This window comes from Eleutherodactylus coqui, chromosome 1, assembly GCF_035609145.1.
Source record: "Eleutherodactylus coqui strain aEleCoq1 chromosome 1, aEleCoq1.hap1, whole genome shotgun sequence".
NCBI lineage: Eukaryota > Metazoa > Chordata > Amphibia > Anura > Eleutherodactylidae > Eleutherodactylus > Eleutherodactylus coqui.
Window position 1 is genome coordinate 450,793,988 of NC_089837.1, and position 25,582 is coordinate 450,819,569.

The window sequence follows — 25,582 nt, forward strand, 5'->3', positions numbered from 1 at the left end:
ACTGATGGAGATCGGTGAGCGCTGTACTTGGAGACACACACAGAGGCAGGGCGCAGCTTCTAGTGTTTTATCTCACCCCAGTGCTGATTTACATCTACACTGCTCAGTACTGTTGTATAATGTCCTCCATGCTGCTTCTCTGTACAGTAGATATAAAAAGTCTACACACCTCTATTAAAATGCCATGTTTTTGCTATATTAAAAAAATCTGACAAAGATGAATTATTTCAGATTAATTTTCACCTTCAATTCCATTGAAAAATAAACTGAAATCTTTTAAGATGGAAAAAAAATAATGTGGTTGCATAAATAAGCACACCCTAAAACTAATACTTTGTTAATGTACCCTTTGACTTTATGACAGCAGTCAGTCTTTTTGGATGTGTGTCTATTAGCATGACACATCTTGACTTGACAATCTTCCTTGCACAAGCGCCCTATAGCTGTCAGATTGCGAAGGCATCTGGTGTGAAGCACCTTTTTCAGGTCAACTCACAGATTTTCAATGGGATTCAGGTCTGGGCTCTGGCTGGACCATTCCAAAAGTTTGATCTTCTTCTGGTGAAGCCATTCTTTTGGTGATTCGGAGGTATGCTTTGGGTCGTTTTTTAGCAGAAGCCTGAAGGTTTTGTGGCAAACTAGGCTCATATTTAGAATTGTTCATAACTCCTTCCACCTTAACTAAAGCCCCAGTGGTAGCAGCAGAAGAGCAACCTCAAAGCATAATGCTGCCTACACCATCTTCACTGTGGGTATGGTGGTGATCTTTGGTGATGAGCAGTGTTGGCTTTACACCAAACATATCTTTAGGAATTATGGTCAAAAAGTTCACCCTCGGACTCATCACAACATAACACGTTCTCCCACATACTTTTGGCAGACTTGATGTAGGTTTGGGCAAAACATAGCCAAGATTGAATGTTTTTCTTTGTTAGAAAAGGCTTCTGTCTTGCCCCCCTACCCCACAGCCCTGACATATGAAGAATACTGGAGATGGTTGTCACATGCCCTACACAACCATTACCTGCTAGAAATTCCTGCAGCTCCTTTAATTCTTATGTAGGCCTCTTGGAAGCCTTCCAGACCAACTTTCTTCTGGTCTTTTCATCAATTTTTGAGGGACGTCCAACTCTTGCTAATGTCACTGTTGTGCCAAATTTAACTCACTTCTTGATTGAGTCTTCACTGTGTTGGATATTGTTTGGTTCCCTTGTCCTGACTGATACCTTTCATGAATCAGATCCCTTTGATGTGCTGTAATCTCTTTACGGCTTTTGCTGAAAAATGCAACTAGGAAAATGTCAGGAAAATCCTTCTAGAAGAGCTGAACTTTATATGGGGGAAATCAGAATCCCTGTAACTAACGTTAGTGGAGTTCTGACTACTATTTATCATGAGTTTACATGTGGTTGGCACAGCCCGAAATATAAGAGGGTGCTCACACTTATGCAAAAAAATTTTAATTTTTCGTCCCTCAAAGATTTCAGTTTGTTCTTCAATGGAATTGTACAGATAGCAGATCACATGGAGGGTGGAGATAAAGCCGAAACGATTCAGCTTTGTCCAATCGTTTTTTTTTTTAACATGACAGAAACCTGGCATTTAATCAGGGATGTGTAGACTTTTATATCCACTATATATAACAAACTTAGGGTGCATTAACATGAGTGATGTTCCTGTATGATTTTTGTGCATTGCGAGACGCACAGAAATTGTTTTCAATGGGTGCATTTACAAGTATGTTTTTTTTTTTCTTGTAGCATTACAAGAAGTGATGCAAAAGAAAAATTGCAGCATGTCCTATGTTTGGGAGATTCAGTTGAAGAATCGCCCATTCTTCCCAATGGGAGCTGGAAAAAAATATCGCATTGCACTTGCATGTACATATGAGTTTCATGCAACTGTGATACGCTGCATTTTTGCTCCCTTAGGCTAACTGGACAGGGGCAAACATGGATGTGAGGCTGACAGCCGCGGCGGAGGATCACAGAGTTTCTACCATTGTTTTCAATGGGGAAAACTTGGATGGCATCACACCACGTAACCTAGCACGTGGTACGGTGCTGCCCCCGGCCCTATTGAAAACAATGGGTGCTGCGATGCGAGAGCACACACACGATACAACATGCCGCAATTTGTTTCCCACATTGCATGGCAGTACCATGCAGGAATACATCGCTCATGTGTATGACCCCATTCAAAAGGCGTCAGCTATTTTGAATACACATACTACTCAGGGAAACCATTGGGGATTTAATGAGAGCGATTACTGGTGAATGATATGAGCCTCATGTGCCGCAGAGTGTTAGAGCAGCAGAAATGCAGTCCTAAGCTCTCACTCACACCCTGAAGGTTGGGGGTTCAGGTAGCTGGCTCAAGGTTGACTCAACCTTCCACCCTTCTGAGGTCAGTAAAATGAGTACCCAGCTTGCTGGGGGGTAAAAGATGACTAGGGAAGGCAATGGCAAACCACCCTGCAAAAGCAGTCTGCCAAGAAAACGTCACATGGTGACGTCACCCTAGGAGTCGGTCACGACTCGGTGCTTGCACCAGGGGACTCTACCTTTACAGGTGAATGGAAGATTGGCTAAAACAAAAAGAAAAACAGCACTGGAATCAGTGGGGATTCAGCAGTAAAGGTAGACAGCCTGTACCGCTCCTCAAAGGATGTGACAGGTTCCTGGCAACTCATAGATTTATTCCCGTCAGCCTATTGAACTTGGCTTGAGTTTGGAAACTTCTTTCACACAGTATAGAAGTATTCACGTCAAAGAGTAAAGTATGCTACATTTGGAATACATTTTATGCAATGTCTTTTGTTATATTGATCAGACGGAATGCTAAAACTTCCAATATCTTTCTTCTTGTAGCCCAGTTGCTGTTGGCCCTGATCAGATATTATTAAGAGGAGCTCAAATCAGAAACACTCAGTGGGTCGCAGGAATTGTTGTGTACACAGGGCATGACACCAAACTTATGCAGGTAATTCAGTTTGTAGAAGACTATTCTGCTCCTTAGTCACAGTCCGTGATACTCAGAAAGTATAGCACAAGTGGCCTCTGTGATGGCAGAAATGTTAAGACTCTGTTCATATATACGTTCAGAGGCTCCATTAAGGACCTTCATTGCAAATTCCGTCATATTTCATGGGAAAAATACCACTATTTTCTCATCACAGATGTGGATAGCTTGGTAGTCCAACAAATACAGCAGAATTTTGTGAAAATTGGTCAAATAAATCAGTCACTTTTCAGGAGTGTAAGAGGGTGGTGCATAGCTACTGGATATTGTTGGAGCATTGATTGTATTGTACACGATGTCTCTTTAGGATACTGTTTTAAGATTCTGTTCAAGAGTGTATCTCTGTGGGGTGGGTTGGCCAACTCGTGTCTGGTGCAACATGCCAAAATTCCTAGTTGCTCTGGTGAGCAGGGTGTGATATAAAAATGTAGGGCACTGAGAAAGCCAGTCTAGAGCCAGTTCAGAGTAAGTGAGAGACTCTATGTGTTGGGAAGATCCTACGGCTGAGCTGTTATTGGGGTGGCGACTATCTCCTGAGCTCCACTGAGTGTGCCACCACAGCACCCAGAGAAAACCACCTACTATGGAAGCTGCTAAAATTTCGTTAAAAGTTAATGAAGGATGTAGGTGCATTTTCTTCCTGTGGTGATGGAAACCGAAAAGAGAACTGGTTACCTAAAGCGGGAGACAAAACGGTTGCTGGAAAACCGTTGGTAAGCTGACTGGATGACGCGAACCCCAGATTCCCCATGGAGTATTCTGCATCTCCGGATCTGGGTAGGCCCCTTAACCCCTTAGAGACTACAATACCTGTCAGCTGATCCCGATCCTGGGGTGGAGGACTCTGTGTTAGCGGCACTGTTTCAGAAGCACAGCAGGAACTGACAAGAGGTGGATAAGTTCTAGCACAAAAGTGAAATAAAAGGGCTCAAAGAGCAAAGTAGTAACAGAGCTATCAGAAAAACCAAGTGAACAAAACTCACTTATCTCTGAGCAAACAATGTTCACTTAGGGTACCTTTAGACGGGGCCATTATCGCCCAAATAATCGCTGGAAACAGAAAATTTGTGCAATAGTTGTCCCGTGTACACACAGCCGCCAACAGAGCATTGGGCAAGAAATTGGTCATTTGTTAGAATTGGCTAAAGGCCCATTTAGACACAACGATAATCGCTCGGGTGTCCCCGCTTGTCTTCTGCATACAGCTGTTTCCCCCTCCAAGTGCCGGCTGTCATACAGCCGAGTGCTCGGAGCGGAGATGCAGAAGACAAGCAGGGTGTCCCTGCTTGTCTTCTGCATCCAGCTGCTCCCCGCTGGGAGCGCCCGGCTGTCATCTAGCCAAGCGCTCCGTGCGAAGGATGCAGAATACAAATGGGGTTTTCCCGCTTGCCTTCTGCATCTAGCTACTTCCCTGCTCCGAGTGCCGGCTGAACAGCTGAGCGCTCGGAGCGTAGGATGCAAAAGACGGGTGTCCCCGCTTGTTTTCTACATACAGCTGTTCCCTACTGGGAACGCCGGGCTTTCATACAGCTGAGCGCTCCCAGCGGAGGATGCAGAAGATAAGCAGGGTGTCGCCGCTTGTCTTCTGCATCCAGATACTTTCTGCATGAAGCGCCCAGCTGTTATACAGCCGAGCGCTCCGTGCCAGGTATGGAGAACACAGCTGGACCACTCTGTTCTTCATACCCAGCCCATTATCAGGGAGCAGGATATAGCTGAAACAGTAGTATCAGCTGTATCCCGCTGTGAATCCCTGATAAGGCTCATCATTGTCTTTCAACACGGTGAAAGGCAACAATGAGCGACGGGAGAATGAAAACTGCACAATGTCAGTACAGTTACACACAACGATTATCGCTCAAAAGATGGCTATTGAGCGAATTTTGAGCGATAATCGTTATGTCTAAGAGGACCTTAAGAACCAAGTGACTATCGGCCTGTGTAAACAGGCAATTGTTCGTCTATGAATGATTGACCGTTTGGCGGATGGCCAAAAGACGTCCAGTGCGCTCCACCTCTGTTCTCTGAAAGAAAATTGAAGGCACAGGAGTGATGGTCTCTGGGATGGCTGTTGGGCACTTATGCATAAGAGAGTCGTTCCATATAAAGGGACCTTTAGACACTCAACAGATGTCCCAACAACTATCGCTCCTGTGCTTTCAGAGCTCTTCCATCCGCCAGCATCCATTCACTTCAAACAGGCAGTCGTTCAATGTGGTACAACTACCTGTCCATAATGAGCAAGAAGTCGCCCACTAGTTGTCCTGTGTCAGTGACTTCTCGCTCAGTACCCTGCAGGATGCTGTGCTTACGCAGGCCAACAGTCGCCTATAAATTCTCATTTACGCGGGCGACTATCAGCCCACCCATGTAAAAGTACCCTTAGTCCTCGTGAGAAAGCAGCAGTATGAGGTGTACAACATGTTCCAGGACCTTCAAAACCAGCTGGCCAAGTTAATCAAAACCACCAGAAAGTACCCATAGTGTAGTACTGCAGAACATGGGTATTTCACACAAGTTTTTTTATTATACACATAAGAGGTTAAAATATAAAGTAGCATCTCCACATAGTGTCAGACCGCCCGACTCACATTTCACTGTTTGAGCTTCTCTAGGGAATGCAGTTTTAACCTCTTGTGAATATAATAAAACAACCTGTATAGAATATTCACTTTTAATTGCTGTAGATTATTATCCAAAGTGAACTTTACCCCCCAATGTACTCAATATGCTCATCGCAAATGGATATTATTGTACTATCCTCTGAATTTTAGGAAAACCCTCACCTATTTCCCTGCGCTACCAATACTGATGACTTGTTTCAGTAATTGTATCTTTTATTGGATTTTCCCTTTGACAAACAAAGCAATTCGATCAGCTTTTTTGTGATTGCGGCTAGACTATATGTCTCCCTCCTGAGAACCTTGGTGCCACACACGCCAATACTAGCTCATACTATGGTCATCCAAGTGCCAACGTCTCTGTGTAGTCAATTAGATTAAATCAGCTTTCCTCGCAGCCCCTCTAAATGTAAGAACCGTAAATGGTATAAAGCATTCTTTTACATTAACTTCAAAAAAGTGTTCTTCAAGTATGCAAACACGGCTAACATTCCCCTGAAACTTAGCATCAATATTAATACTATTTCAGGTTTACCTTTTGGAAAGGTCTGTAATTAATAGGGAACCTGTCATTGCCTATAAGCACCATAAACTAAGCTATGGTGCTCATAGGACAGTTCCTGAGGAGTCCAGGAATTTATTTTTTGAATTGTAATTGCGAGATCACTTGTACTATATACTGCAATACTTCAGTATTGCAGTATATAGTAATTTTCAATTTTTCCTATTAAGCCTTATCACAGACTCCAGGCTGCTATACTAACTGAGTGGCACCCTATGATGGACGCCATGGACAATAGTGGTGCTTTTTCTTAAAATAAAGACCCTTTCTTGGATGTATCACCTATGTAGGAATGCCTGCCTAGTACTCATTCCAGATTGTATTTTGAGGACCAGCTACTGTAGAATTACCAAAACCCTTAGGACTACTTTGATTGGTGGAGTTCTGCAGTTTTTAGTATGTACACCATTTGTATGATCATTTTCTTCATTCTTTATGTAGAACTCTACTAAGGCACCACTGAAGAGATCCAATGTAGAAAAAGTCACCAATGTACAGATCTTAGTCCTGTTCTGCATCCTCTTGGTCATGGCGCTTGTTAGCTCTGTTGGGGCCTTGTTATGGAATCGGAAATATGAGGAGAATAACTGGTATCTGGACGCTAATGGTAAGTTTCTAACTTGTGTAATACAGTGAAATAGGAGATGCCTTCTTGACTTATGAAAATCAATGTCTGACTTCCAGTACCTTTTTTTAACCCCTTCAAGACCAGAGATTTTTTAATTTTTTTTTACTTTCATTTTTCTGTCCCCACTTTCTAAGGCCGAATGCACACGGGCGGAAATTCTGCAGCGAGATTGTGCGCAGAATTTTCGCTGTAGCAAACTGCCATAGGATTGCATTAGTTTATGCAATCCTATGCAGGCAGCTGCGATTTGACCACGTGAAAACTCGGCTCTGCTCTGCACATGTGTGGCTGTGCGCCAGCCGGCACATCGCAGAGCAGAGAGAAGACGCCGGAGAAGGTGAACCGCAGGTCACTGCAGGGGCATGGGTCGCATCCTGCTGCAAGAATTCTCGCAGTCGGAATTCGACTTGTCTGTCTGCATTCACCATAAGAGCTATAACTTTTTTAAATTTCGACATAGCTGTATAAGGGCTTGTTTTTTGCCAGACTACTTGTATTTTTTTTAATCGCACCATTTAGTGTACCATAAAATCTAATAAAAAACTAAAAACATTTCTGTCAGGTGAAAGGAAAAAAGATGCAATTGTGCCATTTTTTTTGAGGGGTTTCGTTTTTACAGCGTTCACATTGCAGTAAAAGTGATATGCGAACTTCATTTTATGGCGCAGTATGATTACGGCGATGTAAAACTTCTATAGTTTTATTATGTTTTCCCACTTTTAATAAGCAAGGCCGCTCTCACACATGTATGAGGCAAAACGCTGCGACTTTACTTTTGTTTTCGGCATACAGCGGGTTCTAGTGCACCCCATCATTGTGTGAAGAGGTGCGCTAAACGCGGAAAAATAGAGCAGAAAGTGCTTGAAAATAACACTGTGGTAAAAAGTGCTAGTGTGAGAGCATAACCCCCCCCCCCCCCCTTTCCCCCTCGCCCTGCAATTCTGGCATTCTGCTTTTTTTTTTAGTGTTCAACACATGAGATAAGTACTGCAATGTTTCCCTAGTTTGGACCTCTATGAACATGTTTATATGAAATGTTTTTTTTCTTTGTTTTCATTTTTATGGGGGAAAAAAGTTGTTTTGAACTGTTTTAAAATTTTTATTAAACTTCTTTTTATATATATATATATATTTTTTTTTTTGGCCACACAGGACTTGAACTTGTAATCGGTTGATCGCATGTACTATATACTGCAATACTTCTGTATTGCATTATATAATAATTTTCAATGCTGCCTATTAAGCCCTGCCATACTAACCAATCGGCACCCCGTGATGATGTCCAGAGGAAAGAATCTGATGGGGCATTCCCATCAGTCAACCGGATGGGAGGGTGGGAGGTTGACTGTTTAGATGTGCAGTCAGTTAACTCCAATCGTGGCAATTGCGGGTTCTGTCAGCTGTTAAAAACAGCCACTAGGTATGAAGTGGACTCTGCTCCTGCGCCCGTTCCATACACCCTTTGCGACCACATGACCTATATTTACATGATGCAGTTGAAAAATGATTATTTGGTCCAAACTTCTGTGTTGATACATTTCTTCATATATTTCTACAGAGGTCGGAGCTCCATTTTCCTGATACAGAGTTCAATAAAGGGGTAGAGCATACTCCAGATTTATTTTTACAAAAGCCCCCAAAAATTCTGTTCTCACCACTATGTGTGATTTGGGGCTTATGTGTAAAAGTGGTCTGTCATTTTTCCTGCTTGAAAAGAGTTGTAATTCAATGTGTGAACTCGTACTCAAAGCCACCATCATTCCCAAGGGACGTTGGGGAGACGTGATTGCTCTAAAACCAGTATCCTTATTCCCCAGATATCTGCGCAACTTCTTGAACTCTAGTTAACCCGTGCAATAAGCCCATTAAGGGCGCTGAGTATTATAGATTTCTCCATACCAGGAAACCTGTGTTTGTCTATTGGTCGGTGTCTACATTACTGTGCTCTGTGAATCCTTCTAGCACCAGGGTTGCCAGCTTCAATATTTCATTTTCCCAATATACCCAAAAGCGCTTGTGTTACCAGAAGGCGTTTTGAGCCTGACCAGGGAACACCAGTGCCTTTTGGTAACACCAGCGCTTTGGATATATTCTCCAGCACCAAGAGGTATGTCTAACCCAGCTGACTGATGAAGGGGCTGACCCTGAAACATGTATCTGCTGGTCTTAATTGACACAATAAAAAGAGAAGTTGGATAAGTCTTATTCCACTGCCTGTCATTGGAGAGCGGCGCCGGCTACCAGTATTGTTTCTCCATATACAAATCCTGGACACACATGCCTCTGTTTCTAAAAAAAAAAAAAAAAATTTAACCCCTTCCTGCTATAGGACATACAGTTACGCCCTGCGGGGTTGGGGTATCTATGAAGAGAGATCGCGGGGCGAACATTATTCATACAGCAGGGGCGCCAGCTGTTTATTACAGCTGACCCCCGGCGGCAAGGAGTTACGATGTTTTAAAAAGGGGGGAGGAAAAAACGAAAATGGAAAAAAAAGTGCCGTGTCATTAAGGGGTTAAATCCTAGATGACGCCGTTAACTAATTATAGGATACATTTGAAACAGCTGACATAAACTGAATGGCTACTTTATTAGAGACGCCCACCCTTTCACTATTAGAGCTACCCTGTATGGAAATCAGAAACGTAAACATGGAGTGCAGCATACAATCAAATGAGTAGGTTTTCTGTGGATCAGCTTCACAGTGAATCCACATTAGAATGGCAGAATCAAGCAATCTGAGCGACTTCCAACAAGGTCTGGTCATTGGGCTAGACTAACCGAGGCCAGGATTTAATTCACTGCAAATTGGGTTTCTCTAATTAAGTGTCCATTTCATGTAGTAGGTCTGCTCAGAGAATGAATGGAAATAAGAGAGAATTTTCCCTGAAAATCATCACTAGAATATGTTACAAATAAAAAACAAAATCTACTCACCTCTCCTCAGCTGCCAGGGCTCAGGAGCGTCCAGCCTGTCTTCTCCCTGTACTGCTTTGAATCTGTTTCAGCAGGTGGGGATTTAAAATCCCCGTCTGCTGAATGGGCTGTATCTGATTGGCTGAGCGCTGAGCCATTGGATGACAGCTGAGTGCTGCCTGTGATTGGTCACAGCACTCAGCCAATCACAGGCAGCACTTGGCCATTCATTGAATTCAATGGGAATTGCTGACCTAGACAAACGAAATAAGTAACTATCTTACTGGGTCTGTTTCTCTCCACAGATGCCGTATCCAGTAATTTTGGATACAATCTACTCACATTCATCATTTTGTATAATAACCTCATTCCTATCAGTCTTCTGGTGACCCTGGAAGTGGTGAAGTTCACTCAGGCTCTTTTTATTAACTGGGTGAGTAATACCAAAAAGTTTATGTGAAACACAATGACAGACTTTATTTAAAGAAGACAGGCCATCTCTGTGAACTTTAAACCCAAGATAATGCCAGAGAACTAGTGCCCACTTACAGAACCCTGCCTACTGGACCTGGGTCCGCATAAGTGTCCAGTGCTTGAAGTACTATGAACCAATACCATCCTATGTCCTATGAGTCATGGCTACTGTAAGTGCTCAAGGGGGTTTTCCAGGGGAATGCTGTTGATGACCTATTTTCAGGATAGGTCATCAACAGTTGATCAGCTGATTCCACCGATCAAGACCCCAGTTGATCAAGTGATCGGGCACTCGCTGTCAGCACCACTACACACAGGGGTTGGAGCAGAAGCTGTTGCTGTGACCCTTGTCTAATGGTGACACTTGTAATTGCAGATGGGAACTGTACATGCAATTACAAGTGCTGGCCACTACACAGCGGTGACAGCAACAGCTTTCACTCAGACCCCTGTGTGTAACGACATTGATCCGTGGGAATTCCAAGCAGGGGACCACATCCAATTAACCATTGTTGACCTATCCTGAGTATAGGTCATCAATAATATTTCCCTGGAAAACCCCTTTAATTTTAGGGGTGCAGAGATAGTAATTGCCTCTGGGCCTTAGTATTTGATGGGGCCCAATGGAATATAAGAAGATACCAGTAAAATATATGGCATATGGTAAGGGAAAACCCTGTTACAGACTTTGCATTGGGGCTTCAAGTCATGCCTCTAATTACTTATAGGTCAAAAGGGTTACTGAAAGAAATAGTAGGGTGACCAGTAGGGTCACAACACAACCCAATACTATGGAGATCCTGAAAACATCACCTGTTGGGGAGTCGTAAAGCACTGGAGTTTGGGAAACACTGCTGTAGTTTATAATGTTCTTGTAACAATTCTAGGCTTTGTCTTTATCAACTATAAGAATTCGCAGACAGTAGTGGGCAGTAGTGAGCTATGTACTAAAGTTAGGAGCAGATTTGACTAACGCCTTAATGTTTCACGATGTACAGTTACGTCATGGAGGTTTGGGGTTTCTATAGAGCGAGATTGAGGGTCGATCCCGCTCAACACAATATGGGTGTTGGCTTTCTTTGACAGCTGACACCCGCCTATGACAGCTGCGATCACAGTTCATGCTGATTTCAGCTGTTAACCTTTTAAATGCCGCTATCAATTCTGACGGCAGCATTTAACTGACCTGCTCGGAGTTGGGGGTTTAGAAGTAGTATAGCCCAAAAAAAATATATATATACACATATATATTGTATGGTAGTAATCGTACAGTGTGTACAGCATAGAAACAAGGCCACTTCAAGAATGGCAGAATTGTGTTTTATTTCACTCCACTTAAGAGTTTTTTTAAGTTTTTTAGTACACATTAAATAGTACCATTGAAAAATACAACTCGTCCCGCAAAAAACAAGCCCTTGGACATCTATGCTGATGATTAAATAAAAGTTAGGATTTTTTGTAAGTAGGGAAGGAGAACCAAAACTAAAAAAAAGAAGTGTCTCATTAAGGGGTTAATGAAGTCACGTAATTGCAGTTGCTACCTTTCCAGGCAGATTTTGTACCTAATACTAGAATTGTGTGGATAGTGTAGAGCAAATCCTCATAAACAATGGAAGAAAATAAAGTCATAGATGTCAGCGGTGATACCAGCATGAAATATTAACGAGGATTTCCTCTGTTCCAGGATAGAGATATGTATTATGCAGAGACAGACACCCCCGCCATGGCCCGAACATCCAACCTGAATGAAGAGCTGGGACAGGTGGGATGATTCACTTCTCACTTCCTTCCATCTGTTTTCTCTTGCTGTCATATATTGCGGTCTCTCCATGTGCTGTCCTAGCTGGTACTCGCTAATATCTTATAGTCATAAATTGTATTATATCACTAAATCCCGGATTGTGAAATGCAGTTAAAGGGCTGTTTCATACTTGTATAAATAAAGTTTTTTTATTGCATCCTGGAAAGTTATGGAAATTGCTAATGTACTTCCAGACTGAAGACCTATCTTAACATACTTCTGCTTGTATCTGCAGTGTATCAGTTTAGACATTTACTGGAAGCCGCAGCATACAGGTAGTCATACACATTAGATAGAATTAGACTGATGGTTCAACAACCATTGAATGATTGAAGAAGTGATTTTCAAACTGACTTCAGTTCAACAAAATACCATTTCCACAAATCAGGATTTGCTGTGGTGTTAGGGCCCTTTTACAGGGGCCGATAGGTCTGTGATATATCACAGTGTATATACCAGGGGAATACGTTATCAATGGGCTCCCATTGTAAAAGAACATGTACTGTGTGCTATATTTTTTTATAATGTATACATGTGGATAACAACTCCCATTACATTCAATAGGAGCTGTGCCCGCAGTACCAACCCTGGCCACTGCAATGTTGACAGCACTATCTACTTCCAGGGCTATCCCCACTGACACCGGACCTAGCAATCAGCTGATCAGTGGGGATCCCAAACGGTGGACCCCCACGATCAACTATTGATGACCTATCCTTTTAAGCTTTAATTGCATGAAACAACTCATAATAAGTCTATAGATATACTGTAGATTGTAGGCACATAACCTTATATACTTATCCCGTGAGGAATCGGTTTCCTCGTATGCAAATGATCATGTTTTATTTTACATTATGAGTTGTATGACTGTAATGTGATATATTGTAACATACTAATAGGTACGGCATACTTAACTCTTAAGGGCTTGCAAACACAGACAATCCTGCTTATCCAGCTTATCATCCACTCATATGAATGCATGAATCAGGCCAGGTGGAGATATTCACTGTAGTTCTTTTATATTGACATTACCAGTGAAATTGCTGCCATCATCTGGCAGACAAACGGTATTTCAGTTGTCATTTACAAGAAGAATACATTTCTTAAAGAGAATTTGTCATCTCAGAAACGCTGTCCACACTGCATGCATGATGTTATAGAGCAGGAGGAGCTAAGCAGATTGATATATAGTATTATTCACAGTAGGAGGTGGGCACAGCTCACCTCCTCCCCTCTCTACACAATAACCTGCAGTCACAGAACATGCCCACAACATTCTCCCATAAAAGTCAATGAGTCCCATTCTGTATGTTTTGTCTGTGGCTCATGAGTTCTGCTGTAAAGCATATTCCTAAATGCTCTTAAAAGCAAGATGGCCGCCACCTTATTCATGTACAGAAAATAAAATAAAAATATAGAATCAGAAAATAAAAATAATTGTAACTAGAAACCCCTGCACTGAATGACAAATGCCTGAAATAAAGGGTTTGCTCCCTAATTTAGCATAGTGATTGAAGCAATTCAAATAATCCTTTTTTTTGTCATTTTGACCAGATTTGTATCCAGAATCAGCAGTTACACTTTTACAGCAATATTTCCAAACATGGTTTTTTATTTTCCAGATTTTCAGTAAATGTTTTTGACATTTGATTTAAATCTCCTTTTGCACCTGCAGGTCAAGTACTTGTTCTCAGACAAAACCGGGACGTTAACGTGTAATGTAATGCACTTCAAGAAATGTAGCATCGGTGGTCTCACGTATGGGTGAGTATGTCAGCGCACAATTTACACAATACTATGACCCCACTGGTTAAACAAAGGTGACAGCTGGTACAAAAGTCAAATTCTATTATTTCTAATCTATATTTAATTTAGTTATCAAACAGGGATTAATAATCATTATTAGCTTTTTTAACACTTTTATTAATTTTTGTTCCCATATTAAAATTTTTGAAAACTTTTGAAACCGAATATTCTGAGCCTTGAATGTGGGAGCAGCTTAAAGGAAAGGAGATTCTTATGCATTTTCCTTGTTCCACTATCTAAAATGAAACAAGCTTGAAAATATACTTAAAGGGGTTGTCCAGCTGTAAATTATTGACATCCTATCCTTAAGATAAGCCATCAATAGTAGATCGGTGGGGTTTTGCCACCCAAGAATCTAGCTGATCAGCTGTTCGGTGGGCCAGTGTGCTCGTGCACTGAGCTGATTTCTACAGGAAGCATGCAGCTCCATTTCCACTGCAGTAGTTAGGCTTTTAGTATTGCAGGTCACACACTTTGAAGGGTTCTTTGCCTGTGATACCAAGCCTGGTGTTACGTTCGTGTGGGCAAGTGAGCCCCAGGCCCACACGAACATTACCAAAGAGATAGGGACTGCCAGCAGGAGCCAAATGCTCACCTTGCATACAAGCACACAAAACAGATGGAAAAGCTAAAAAAGTACGAGGTATTGGTTTTTGGATTGGCCAATTCACTTAAACTCACAAGCCACTACAAGGCTCCTTGTTGTCTTGTTGGTCCCTACACTAGCAAGACAACTGACCCCAAACTGCCGGGAGAATGGCAGGGTCCTACGTATAAACGAGGCAATCGCCTTGATAAAGGCAGCCCCGCACTGGAAACTCAGTCCTGACTATCCCTGAAGGGTTAATACATAGAACCAGACAGACTGACACACAGGACACAAATTACACAGCAAGCTGCACAGACAAGGTAAACTGACACCAAAGACACAGCAAGCTGCAAAGGAAACATGACCAGGGAAACCAAACTGTGAAGGGATGCCAGCTTCCTCTTGCAGAGGGCGGATATTTATCTGCAAACAGACCGGTGGCGATTGGCTAGCAGGAAAACGCCACACCCAGCCAGCTCAATCATTCCACACCTGTGGGGCTGTGCTGCTAGAAAACTATTTAGCACAACAGATCCCAGCCAGCACAACCTGTACAATAATTCCCCTTTAAAAAAAAGGGGGCCACAACCAGGGTAGGCGTAGAACAGGACTTATCCTACTGACCTGATGCAAACACACAACATATCCTGACAAGGAGGGAGCATATGTAACACTTAACGTGCATGTAGCCAGAGCGGGAAAAAATGAAACACCCCTCTGCTGACATAATGTGCACAGGACTTATCCGTATGGGCCTGATGCACACAGGTACTTATCACAGTGGTCTGGTGCAAACGGCAGTAGGCTGGTCATACTGCTACGTCCGCTGAGCGCACCTCGCCGCAGCACGGACGTGGATCCGGTAACGTGTCCCCACAGAACGCGCTTGCTGGAAACATAGAACTAAGAAAGACAGCACAACGAAAAGACAATGTAGTGCATAACAAAACATATGAACACCACTCAAAAGTCATGCATGCCACCAATACCACCAAAGCTGTATGGAGCCACCACACCTACCGTACAAGGGAAAGGGATACCAGGCATCACCCATCTGTCATACAAGGAATACCATGGCCGGCATCACCAGCCCACAACACACACAAGAACATCCGATGTTTGGAGGCCACACCTGCCAAGGAGATAAGGAGAAACCTGTGAGTGAATGCACCTGTGTGGTCATCATACCATACACTACTCGATGCACCCACCCCAGAACGAACGCAAGGAGGGAAGGAACAGCAGGTGTCCAAACCATCTACAGGGAACACGGGGGAACACGCTCTAACAACCGCATGCAAAGACACTACATACCGAGCTAACACCAGAAATAAATGCAACAGTCGAGAGACTAACAGACACACCAGACCATCTGCAACATAGACATGTTACCAACATAACATATTGCAACTTACCATAATACAACATAGACCAACATAATGCATACCCACACAATGCATACCAACATAATGCATACCAACATAATGCATACCTTCATAATGCATACCTACATAATACCCCTCTTTTGAGACTGGGGGGCATTTTGGTACGTTTTTATGGGCAAGTGAGCCCCAGACCCACACGAACATTACCGAAGAGATAGGTACTGCCAACAGGAGTCAAACACTTACCTTGCATGCCAGCACACATAACAGATGGAAGCAGAGTGCAGCATAAAAGTGAGCAAGTTTTCTGTGGATCAGTTTCACATTAGGATAGAAAAATACGGCAATCTAAGTGACTTCCAACAAGACCTGGTCATTGGTACTAAACTGGCCCGGCCAGGATTTCCTACACTGCCAACCTTGTGGGGTTTTAATTTGATTGCGGTAAAATACAATGCTGGTGGTTCAACTACTGTGTCCAAAGGCACAATTCATTATTCCTTAGCTTGGATGGGCTATAACAGCTCACGATGAGTTCCAGCACCATTGCTGTCCAAGAGACACAGAAAGGCAAGACTCCTGTGAATAAAAGAGGAAAAATGGAATCACTGACCAGTGGAAAAACATCACCTGGTCAAATGAATCCAGATTTCTGTTGCACCGTGCTGATGGGAGGGTCAGAATTTGGTGCAGAGAGCATGAAAGGTTGACCCTTCCTGCCAGCTGGTCAGAGCGTGTTAGTACATCCTTCTAATCTATGGCAACTACCAGAAGCCTCCTGTCCACATGGGCCAATATTCCTGCAGAGCGATTTCAACCCCTAGTAGAATTTATGCTAAATTGAATTGCTGCCATTTTGAAGGCCAAAGAAGATCCAACACACTACTAGATGGGGTCTCTAACAGAGTGTCCATTCAGTGTATATGGTATTACATGCCAATCAAAATCAATAGGTGACCATAAAATATAGGAGCAGCTGTTTACTCCTACTGGTAGAGGAGGGTCCTGGGCAGGGGTCCATCTTCTATGACATTCCTGTGCCATTCCTTTAAATGGAATTATACCAGAAACTTTTACTAAATATGTCCAGGATAAATTGATTGTAACTTTGCTATTATCATTTCTGGAGTGCCCTGTTCTAAATAATTATCTCCATTCAGTCTGCTGCATCAAGTTGTATGAGCGATCTGGAAAACTAGAATTCAGATGGAAGCAATTTTTTAATTATTTCAAAATATGTATGAAACATTTCTTCGTGTATTTTACCCTTTTTCTTATTTCCACATAACTGGAAGACACTTTCCAGAATTTGAGAGAGAGCGCTCCTCTGAAGATTTCAGGTAATTTTTGGCTAATTTTTAAGATTTAATTTGCTAATACTCAGACTCAGTAGCCATTGTATATACCTTAGTCATAATTATTTCCTGACTTAGATGAAATCTTCGCCTTCTACCGATCCGTTTTTTTTGGCGGGTCCAAAATTCTATGCAGATTAATTTCTTAATATGTCTTTATAGTGGCGGATGCTTTGTTTTCCCGATACCAAGCTCCAAATCCCCTGTATAGGTAAATTAATATACCATTAATGTGAATCCTGCCATTTTTCGGAGTTCTTCTCTTGCTGTCCTGTCTATAAACAGCCCTCTCTATACTGGTCATGTGACGCTTCTTATCCATGTAATGTCATACTCTGGGAGATCACCTGACCCAAACGTCCATCATTTAGGTTCTAGTACACATGCCTGAACCAATAATTTCCCTACTGGGGTCACATGCAATAGACGCAATGTGTTCTGTAGTGAAGGTTGCCCTTTAGTATGAGGCACAACTTCTACTGCACACGCATCAGGCAGGGAAATCAGTGCTTGTATGATAAAAGCTAAGTGAGAGCTATACTGAGACACATCTACTGTACTACGCATATACTGAACAGGAATCCAAGCATGCGCACTACAAACTAAATCACAGTGCATGCATTGAGACATGGATGCGTGGACAAGGTGATCCGCAGGACATGCTGTCACATGGATAAGAGGAGACGCATGACCAGTTTAGAGAGGGCTGTTTATGGTTGTGTAGTAATAGGAAAGCTCAGAACTGGGCAGAATTTAAAAGTAAAGGTATATCCCCATTTTTTTCTAAAAGCGACCAATCCCTTTAATACAGTCTGCATAGCACCATTGGTGCCTCTAGTGGTGACTGCAGGCAGCCAGGAGCATATCTTCTATAACCATGTCTATGAAAAAAGATTAGAAGCTCTATATTACAAAAATACGGGTCCAACCACTATTAAGATGTAGTGAAAAAACTTTAAAAAAACACAAAAAGGTGTTAGATGTTGACTTTAAAGCCGTTTTCTGAGAGACAGAAAAAATGTCAAGGGTTGGCAGAAAATAACAACTTAAAGAGGTTTTCCCACTTCTAGCTATTTTGCTGTAGAAAGTAGACAACTCCATTACCCAGATTGGTACTGCTGGCTGAATCCTATTAAAGTGAATGGGTCTCAGCCTGCAATACCAGGCCAGGCCACTGCACTATGTACAGAGCTGTCTCTGTCAGCAAAACAGCTAAAAGTGGGACAACCTTTTAAGCCATACTCACAGGTCAGACGTCTCCCAGGTCCAGTGCGGCCGCTCTGATCCCCACCACTCAGGTCCAGGAAGTTGCTACAGCAGTCACACAATGTTCATTGTGTATGCCTGCATGAATGGCACATAACCACTGAGGTCAGCGATTGGCAGTGACTACAGAAACGTCCTGAACCAATGGGGTTGCACTGGACCTGAAGAATATATGACAGGTAAGTATAACTTAGGCTCTGTTCACATTACATTGGAGGCTTTGTTCAGGTTCTGGCCAGAAATCCCAGATAAAATAATGCAGCATGCATTATAGTCAATCAGATCTGGCTGGCGCTGTTTGGTTCCGTCATAGGACTGATCTATTTAACATAGTCACATAGTATGCTAGGCTGAAGAAAGACAAATGTCCATCCAGTTCAGCCTGCCCCCCCCCCCCATCCTTCTTGTTGATCCAGAGGAAGGCCCAAAAAATCAATGACACAGAAGCCAATTTATCCCAATTTGGGGGGAAAAAATTCCTTCCCGACTCCATTATGGCAGTCAGAATAATCCCTGGATCAACATTTGAAAAGTACCTACCTGACTCCAAGACCGGCATCCCAAATCCACAATCCCTCTGGTTATTTAATGTCTATATCCAGTAATGTCATAGCTCTAAAAAGACATCTAGTCCCCGCTTAAACTCAGTGGTGTTTCTCTTTTCAGTTCCTATGGCGGAACAAAAGAAGGGAAACCCAAACCCGGATGTGGACAGAGCCTTGGTTTGTTACTCTGTGCCATCCCCATCTTTCGGCCAACTTTTTATGACTCTTGGAAAACCCTTCTAAAGTTCCTGAAACGTTGGTATTTAACCTGCGGCTCTGAATTCCAAGAAACTACAACTCCTACTGTACAATGATAAGCCGGCACTCTGGGAGATGTTTTTTTTTTCTCCCAAGAGCTGATTGTAGACCGCTGTTCTTGAATTTTAATTGACACAGGAATTTATGTCAGAAGTTTGAAAACCTTTGAGGCAAATGTGATCCTTTGTTAGAAGCCATGAGTCATAATTTCATAATTCCTGACTGACTGAAAATCTTAGTGTTAGACAATCTCGTTTCTTCCATTTCCAATGAGCCACTTTGCTAAATACCCAAAGCCCTGATTATTTGATATGTTTGTATAACAAAAGCGCTTTAATCTTTGTATTTATTCTTCACACACAATTATTTTATTCCTTAATCCCATGCCAGACAAGGCCTAAAGAGTGTAACAGAGGGGCGTCTTGTAGGGTCCTGGCAGAGGACACTTTAAACATGCTCTCCCGTTTTCTCAAGACTGGCCTGTTTATTTTACATACAAGAACATGCATTGAAAAGAGTCGGGAAGAACGTAAACTGCCTGAACGTTTCATTTTAGTTTTTCTTTCTTTTTTTTCCCCCATTTGGTAAACGCACCTCCTATGCCAGCGCTAGCTCTTTATCACCGCTCTACATTAATAATAATTTGTTACTATGGGACAATTCTTATAAATGTTCCTACCGACTCTTTACCGGAGCTCGGCCTTCCTTATGTAATCGTGAAAATCGTGAAACGCGTAAGCCCCGATCATTAATGCTGAACACAGAGCTGTTCCTGGCAAATTCTCCTTGTTCTGAACATTGGCCACACTGTTATTAGTGGTCAGCAGGCCCATATTTAGTGAAATCTGGCTGCAAATATTCCATTTAGCCCGTGCCAAGACCTCTTCTTTCAAAGCTGAAAGGTTTATACTGTGTAGTATTTCTTAGCAGTCTCTTAATCCACTCGAGGCTTCACAGAGCAGCGTGTTTGACTTCCTCTCTCCTCGTCGACATATGTGTACGTTATTCTCCATGAGTATATGACCACATGCATTCATGTGCATACAAGGGGAAAAGTCATCATGGAGAGGCCCAAATGACATCCACTGATTAGGTGTTTGTCTTCTTTTGGGTTTATTTAAAGGATCTTGCATAGTAATTAGTTTCAGGCAAAAAAATAAAAAATTCCTCTTCGGAGGATTTAGTGCTTTGGCTGACTGCTCAGGCCTTTATATCCTGTGTGCCGTAAGAGCTGTTTCTCAATGGTGGGGAGATTCACTTCCAAAACCCCTTGGATAACTGTAGATTAGAGCACCGGCTTAGACGTGATTGTTGACATTTCCTCTTATTCTTGGACGAAAGTGACTGCATGTTTTTCTTTTTCTTTGTAATATAGAGAATCACACGCCAATTTAAAATACGGAGGGAATTCTAGAAGAAGGGAGTAAGACGCAACAGGCAGGAAATCAGCCTGCGAGACTGTGTTTGATCTGGGTCACATCAGTAGAAATAAAGGGGCTCTACGATTTAATACTGTGTTGCCCCAGAGGCAGGAATTGGTGCAACCTTTTTACATACACCTTAACTTGATTCTCCCTCTATGCATTAATTATGGGGTCTGCTGGTTCAGACATCAGAGGAGGAATATATACTGGACTTTATATGGAGGGGGATTGGGGGTTAATCCCGCTCCATACAATGCAGGTGCGGCTATTTCTTACAGCTGACACCCGCCTGCAACAGCTGCGATCAGCATTCCCACTGATCCTGGCTATTAATCCTTGCCATCAATTCTGACAGCAACATTTAAATGCCCTGACCGGAGTTCCAGGGTCCTGAACAGCTTGTTTGCCATGGCATCCGGGGGCCTTGTGGAAACCCCCAGGACTACTATTGCAGTTTGCCTATCAAGTCATGCCATAGGCATGGGTTAATATGTGCCTGTCAGATCACAGTATGATGTAATACTATGGTATTGCTTCATACTGCAGGAGCAATCAAACCACCCTATGGGGACAAAAAAAGAAAAATCAGTTTTAAAAAATTGTATTAATTATTTAAAAAATAAAATGTAAATAAACGTAAAAAAAACCTTTTCCCATATTTCTAATTAAAAAAACAAACAAACATGTTTGTCTATAAATCTCTGATCTATCAAGGTAACACTTTAATTATCCTGCATGATGAACGTCATCAGAAAAAACCCACAACATTACAATTGCGCTTTTTTCGGTCACCCAAGACAAAAAATGTAATAAAAAACTATCAAATAGTCATATGTACTCCAAAATGGTACCAATAGAAACTGCAGGACGTCCCACAAAAAACAAGCCCTCGCACAACTACCGACGGAAAAAACAGAAATGAAAAATAAAGTGTCACGTCCTTTAGGGGGTTAACGCTATTTTTTGGGACTTTCTTACTGTACTGGTGAATAGGGAATTATGAAAGGCACTACAAACAGTAGCTTTTTAGTGGCTCCACTTCTCGGGAATTTTTGGGATTATTGGCTTTTTTTGCCACCACAACAGGCTGCAGGTTTTGCTTATTTTTTAGGCGGTTTACATGGGGGGGGGGGCGGCGTGGCGGAGCGGGGGGTAGCTTTGGGAAACAGGGGGAGCTCTCTCTCCCCCCCCCACTCCCCTCTGCTCACCCCCGGCGCCCCCCGAATCTTTTCGCCCGAGTAGTCAGTTACTCGGAAAAAGCGGTGCTCGAGTGCAAAAACGCCCTAAACGAGTACGTTCGCTCATCTCTAGCTGTGGATTCTAAATCCGTAGCATGCCTATTTATGCTGTGGAATTCAACCCTTGCAGTAGAAGAGTAAATTCTGCAGCAGATCCGCAATTAAAAACGCAGTCATTTAGGCTACCCACACACGGCGAGCGCGATATCACAATCAAGGTAACATTCTTCCCATCTGGACCACCTGTGAAGGTAGCCATGGAGTATGTCTTCGGCGGAGTGTCCTGGAGGTGATGTAACTTAGCTTCCCCTTTGTCACCACTCCCCATAAGTCTTATCACCACATGGCAATACAAAATCTAGAGAGGGTGTATATAAAAAAGAAATCCATAGCTCTTCCTGTCTGCTGCCATGATTTGATTAAAGTGTATAGCCCTTTTAAGCAGTCGAAAGGATTATAAAAAATGGTGCATATGGAAACAGAGCGGCTGCTTATACAAACCAGTCTGATTACAAGTCTCCTTTTTTTTGCGAAGGTTGGAGAATTAAAGTAGTGACCTGATTAGGTGATGCCCCGAGTCTTCCTGCACTAGTTTTTGTAACTCTCATGCCCATTAATTTGATGTGTGTAGGTTTTGTGTGTTGCATTGTATATTTGATCTTGTGTTTCTTGTACTTGCTGTTGAACACTGTATGATGTCAGATAGTAGAACTGTGTACCGAAATCTAGTAGTGTGCAGTTATATGAAAGCTCATATACAGAATAGTGCCTAGCCACTGGCTACACCATACCTAATGTAATCTTATGATTGGTACAATGATAGATATACAGGACATAGTGGTTTTCCCAATGTAAAGGTGGTTTCACATCTGCGCTCGGGGTTCCGCCTTCTTGCTTCGTTCGGGGATCAGAAAAGAGGAATCCCTGCGGCCGAACGGCTCCATCTCAAGACAAAACCGAACAACGCCGAATGGACCCTATTGTATTTATTGAGGTGCTTTCGGTTTCCGTTTAGCTGCCCCGCCTTTAGCCGAAAGAAAAAGCGCTGCATGCAACACTGCTTCTTCTGGTATTTTGAGCCGGATCTGCGGCCGAACCTCTGACCGAAGGTTCCTGCACAGATTTGAAATCACCCTAATGTACATTCAATTTACTGATGCTTTCCTTTTTTACATCTCACTAAAATAATTCTGAAATCTTACTGTATTTTGTCTTCAGCCAGCTGCCAACAACAAGCGAATCCTGTGACTTTGATGACCCAAAGCTATTCCAAAACATTGAAGGGGAAAGTGTAAGTCTTTCCGCATGTAAAGTTATTGAAATTCCCACAAACAAGTGAATATCTATCTATCTATCTCTCTATCTATCTGATATCTATCTATCTCATATCTATCTATCTGTCTCTCTCTCATATCTATCTCTCTATTTATCTCTCTATCTATCTCTCTATCTATCTCATATCTATCTCTCTATCTATCTCTCTATCTATCTATCTATCTATCTATCTATCTATCTATCTATCTATCTATCTATCTATCTATCTATCTATCTATCTATCTATCTATCTATCTATCTATCGCCCTCACTGACTGACTGACTGACTCGCCACTAATTCTCTAACTTCCTGGATGTCGTACAAATATGAAATTTGGCACGACCATTTAGGTCCTAAATAGGAATTATACAAACTTGAAATTTGACACATCCATTCTTTAGGTACTAAATAGGAAAACTAAATGGGTCACAACTTGATTATTCAACGCTAAGTGCAAAAGTAAGTCACACCCTGAGTAATGTAACTTCCTGGTGTCGTACAAACCTAAAATTTAGCACAACCATTCTATAGGTCATAAGAAGGAAAATTCTTTAGGTCCTTCATAAGAAAAGTAAAGGGGTCGCAGTTTGACTATTTAATTCTAAGTGCAAACATAAGTGCACCCCTATGTTATGTAACTTCCCGCGGAGTTGTACAAACATGAAATATTACACGTGCATTCTTTAGGTCCTACATAGAATTGAATAATCAAGTTGCAACCCCTTTGCTTTATCTATGTAGGACCTAAAGAATGGTTGTGCCAAATTTCATGGTTGTACGACATCGTAAAATTACATTACATAGGGGGTTACTTACTTTTGCACTTAGAATTGAATAATCAAGTTGCGACCTCTTTACTTTTCCTAAGTGCAAAAGCAAGTGACCTCCTATGTTATGTAACTTCTCGGTGTCGTACAAACCTGAAATTTGGCACGACCATTCTTTACGTTGTAAAAAGGAAAAGTAAAGTCGCAACTTGATTATTCGATTCTAAGTGCAAAAGTAAGTGACCCCCCTGTGTAATATACCTAATCTATATCTCTAACTTCCCAGTGTATCTGTATATACTGAGGAGAATCTACTTTGCCTCTATGTGTATATGCTGAGGAGAATCTCCCTCACCTCTATGGGTATATATGGAGGAAAATCTTCCTCACCTCTATGTGTATATATTGAGGAGAATCTACCTCACCTCAATGTGTATATACTAAGGAGAATCTACCTCACCTCAATGTGTATATACTGAGGAGAATCTACCTCACCTCTGTGTATATACTGAGAGCAATCTAATTGACCTCTGTGTGTATATACTGAGGAGAATATAAGTGACCTCTATGTGTATATAATGAGGAGAATATAACTGTCATCTATGTATATATACTGAAAGGCTGTAAAGTACATAAGGACATGGCCATGGACTGCAGGGATGGAGCATGCCTTTAAAGTTAAAAAAGGGCTGCAACCTCCCGTCCGGAGCTTTACCTTTAAGGGTAAAAAGTGAGGAGAGTGGGAGGGGTGGCACATTCTGCAGAGGGACATCGGTACATGCAGCCTGAGTAGAATCTTAACACTCTTCTATGTGTATACATATTTTATTCCTCCGTTCTTCTGAAGTAACCATGACTTCATAAAATTTTCTGTGCCAACAACAGGTAAACACCTGTATCAAATTAACTCTGGTGAAGCTGGGTATATCAGCAAGTATTGTATAAAACTGGCCATACACATAAGATAGCTGTCAGTAAAACACCTATACCATACTCGTTCTCTCCATATACTGTACATACATTAGTGGATTGTCCAAGTATGATATGCATATTTACTGCCTAAGAAGGACTCATACTCTGCTTATAAATAGCTCTGACAGAGATGTACTGACTAGGGGTAGAAATGAATGGACATGTTGAAATCCAAAATTCTTAACCTTTTCCAACCCAATTTTGCATTCAGGGTTTCCTAAAAGGCTTTCTCTTTTTGCTGTTATACAATGGTACCATCTGCTGGCTAAAGCCAGTGTGTGTGCGATAGAGAGGCTCCAATAGCGGAGTGGCTGGCAATAAACTGTTAGAACACCCTGTCGGACGTCTTCTGACATTGGAGCTGTACAAGCTTCAATTAGAATGTAGGAAAATATCAGACAGTGGATTGGAAAGGGTTAATCCTTTTTTTTTCCCTAATGACAGCTGTCAGGGGTCACTTGGGCTTCCACCTTACTGATCAATGGGTTTGACTGACACCATTCCCTTTAAGTTGTGCAGCAGTTCTAAAAAGAAACTTACCAACCCTCCTCACTCACAGGGAGTATGCTCCCTGAGCTCTCCCAGTAATAATCAGGCAGAGTGCTCCTGAATCGCTCTGCCTTATCATACACAGAACTG

At 42.2% G+C, this 25,582-nt stretch overlaps 1 protein-coding gene across 1 annotated transcript in view; it reads left to right on the forward strand.

Annotated features, from left to right (window-relative positions):
- ATP8A2 (ATPase phospholipid transporting 8A2) overlaps positions 1-25,582 on the forward strand; it is a 565,764-nt gene that overhangs the window by 112,073 nt on the left and 428,109 nt on the right. Inside the window, exons 11-17 of the mRNA XM_066588982.1 lie at positions 2,871-2,982; positions 6,646-6,811; positions 10,054-10,181; positions 11,907-11,984; positions 13,699-13,787; positions 17,099-17,143; positions 23,108-23,180. Of these exons, the coding sequence (XP_066445079.1) occupies positions 2,871-2,982; positions 6,646-6,811; positions 10,054-10,181; positions 11,907-11,984; positions 13,699-13,787; positions 17,099-17,143; positions 23,108-23,180 (691 nt within the window). The remainder of the gene's footprint in view (positions 1-2,870; positions 2,983-6,645; positions 6,812-10,053; positions 10,182-11,906; positions 11,985-13,698; positions 13,788-17,098; positions 17,144-23,107; positions 23,181-25,582) is intronic.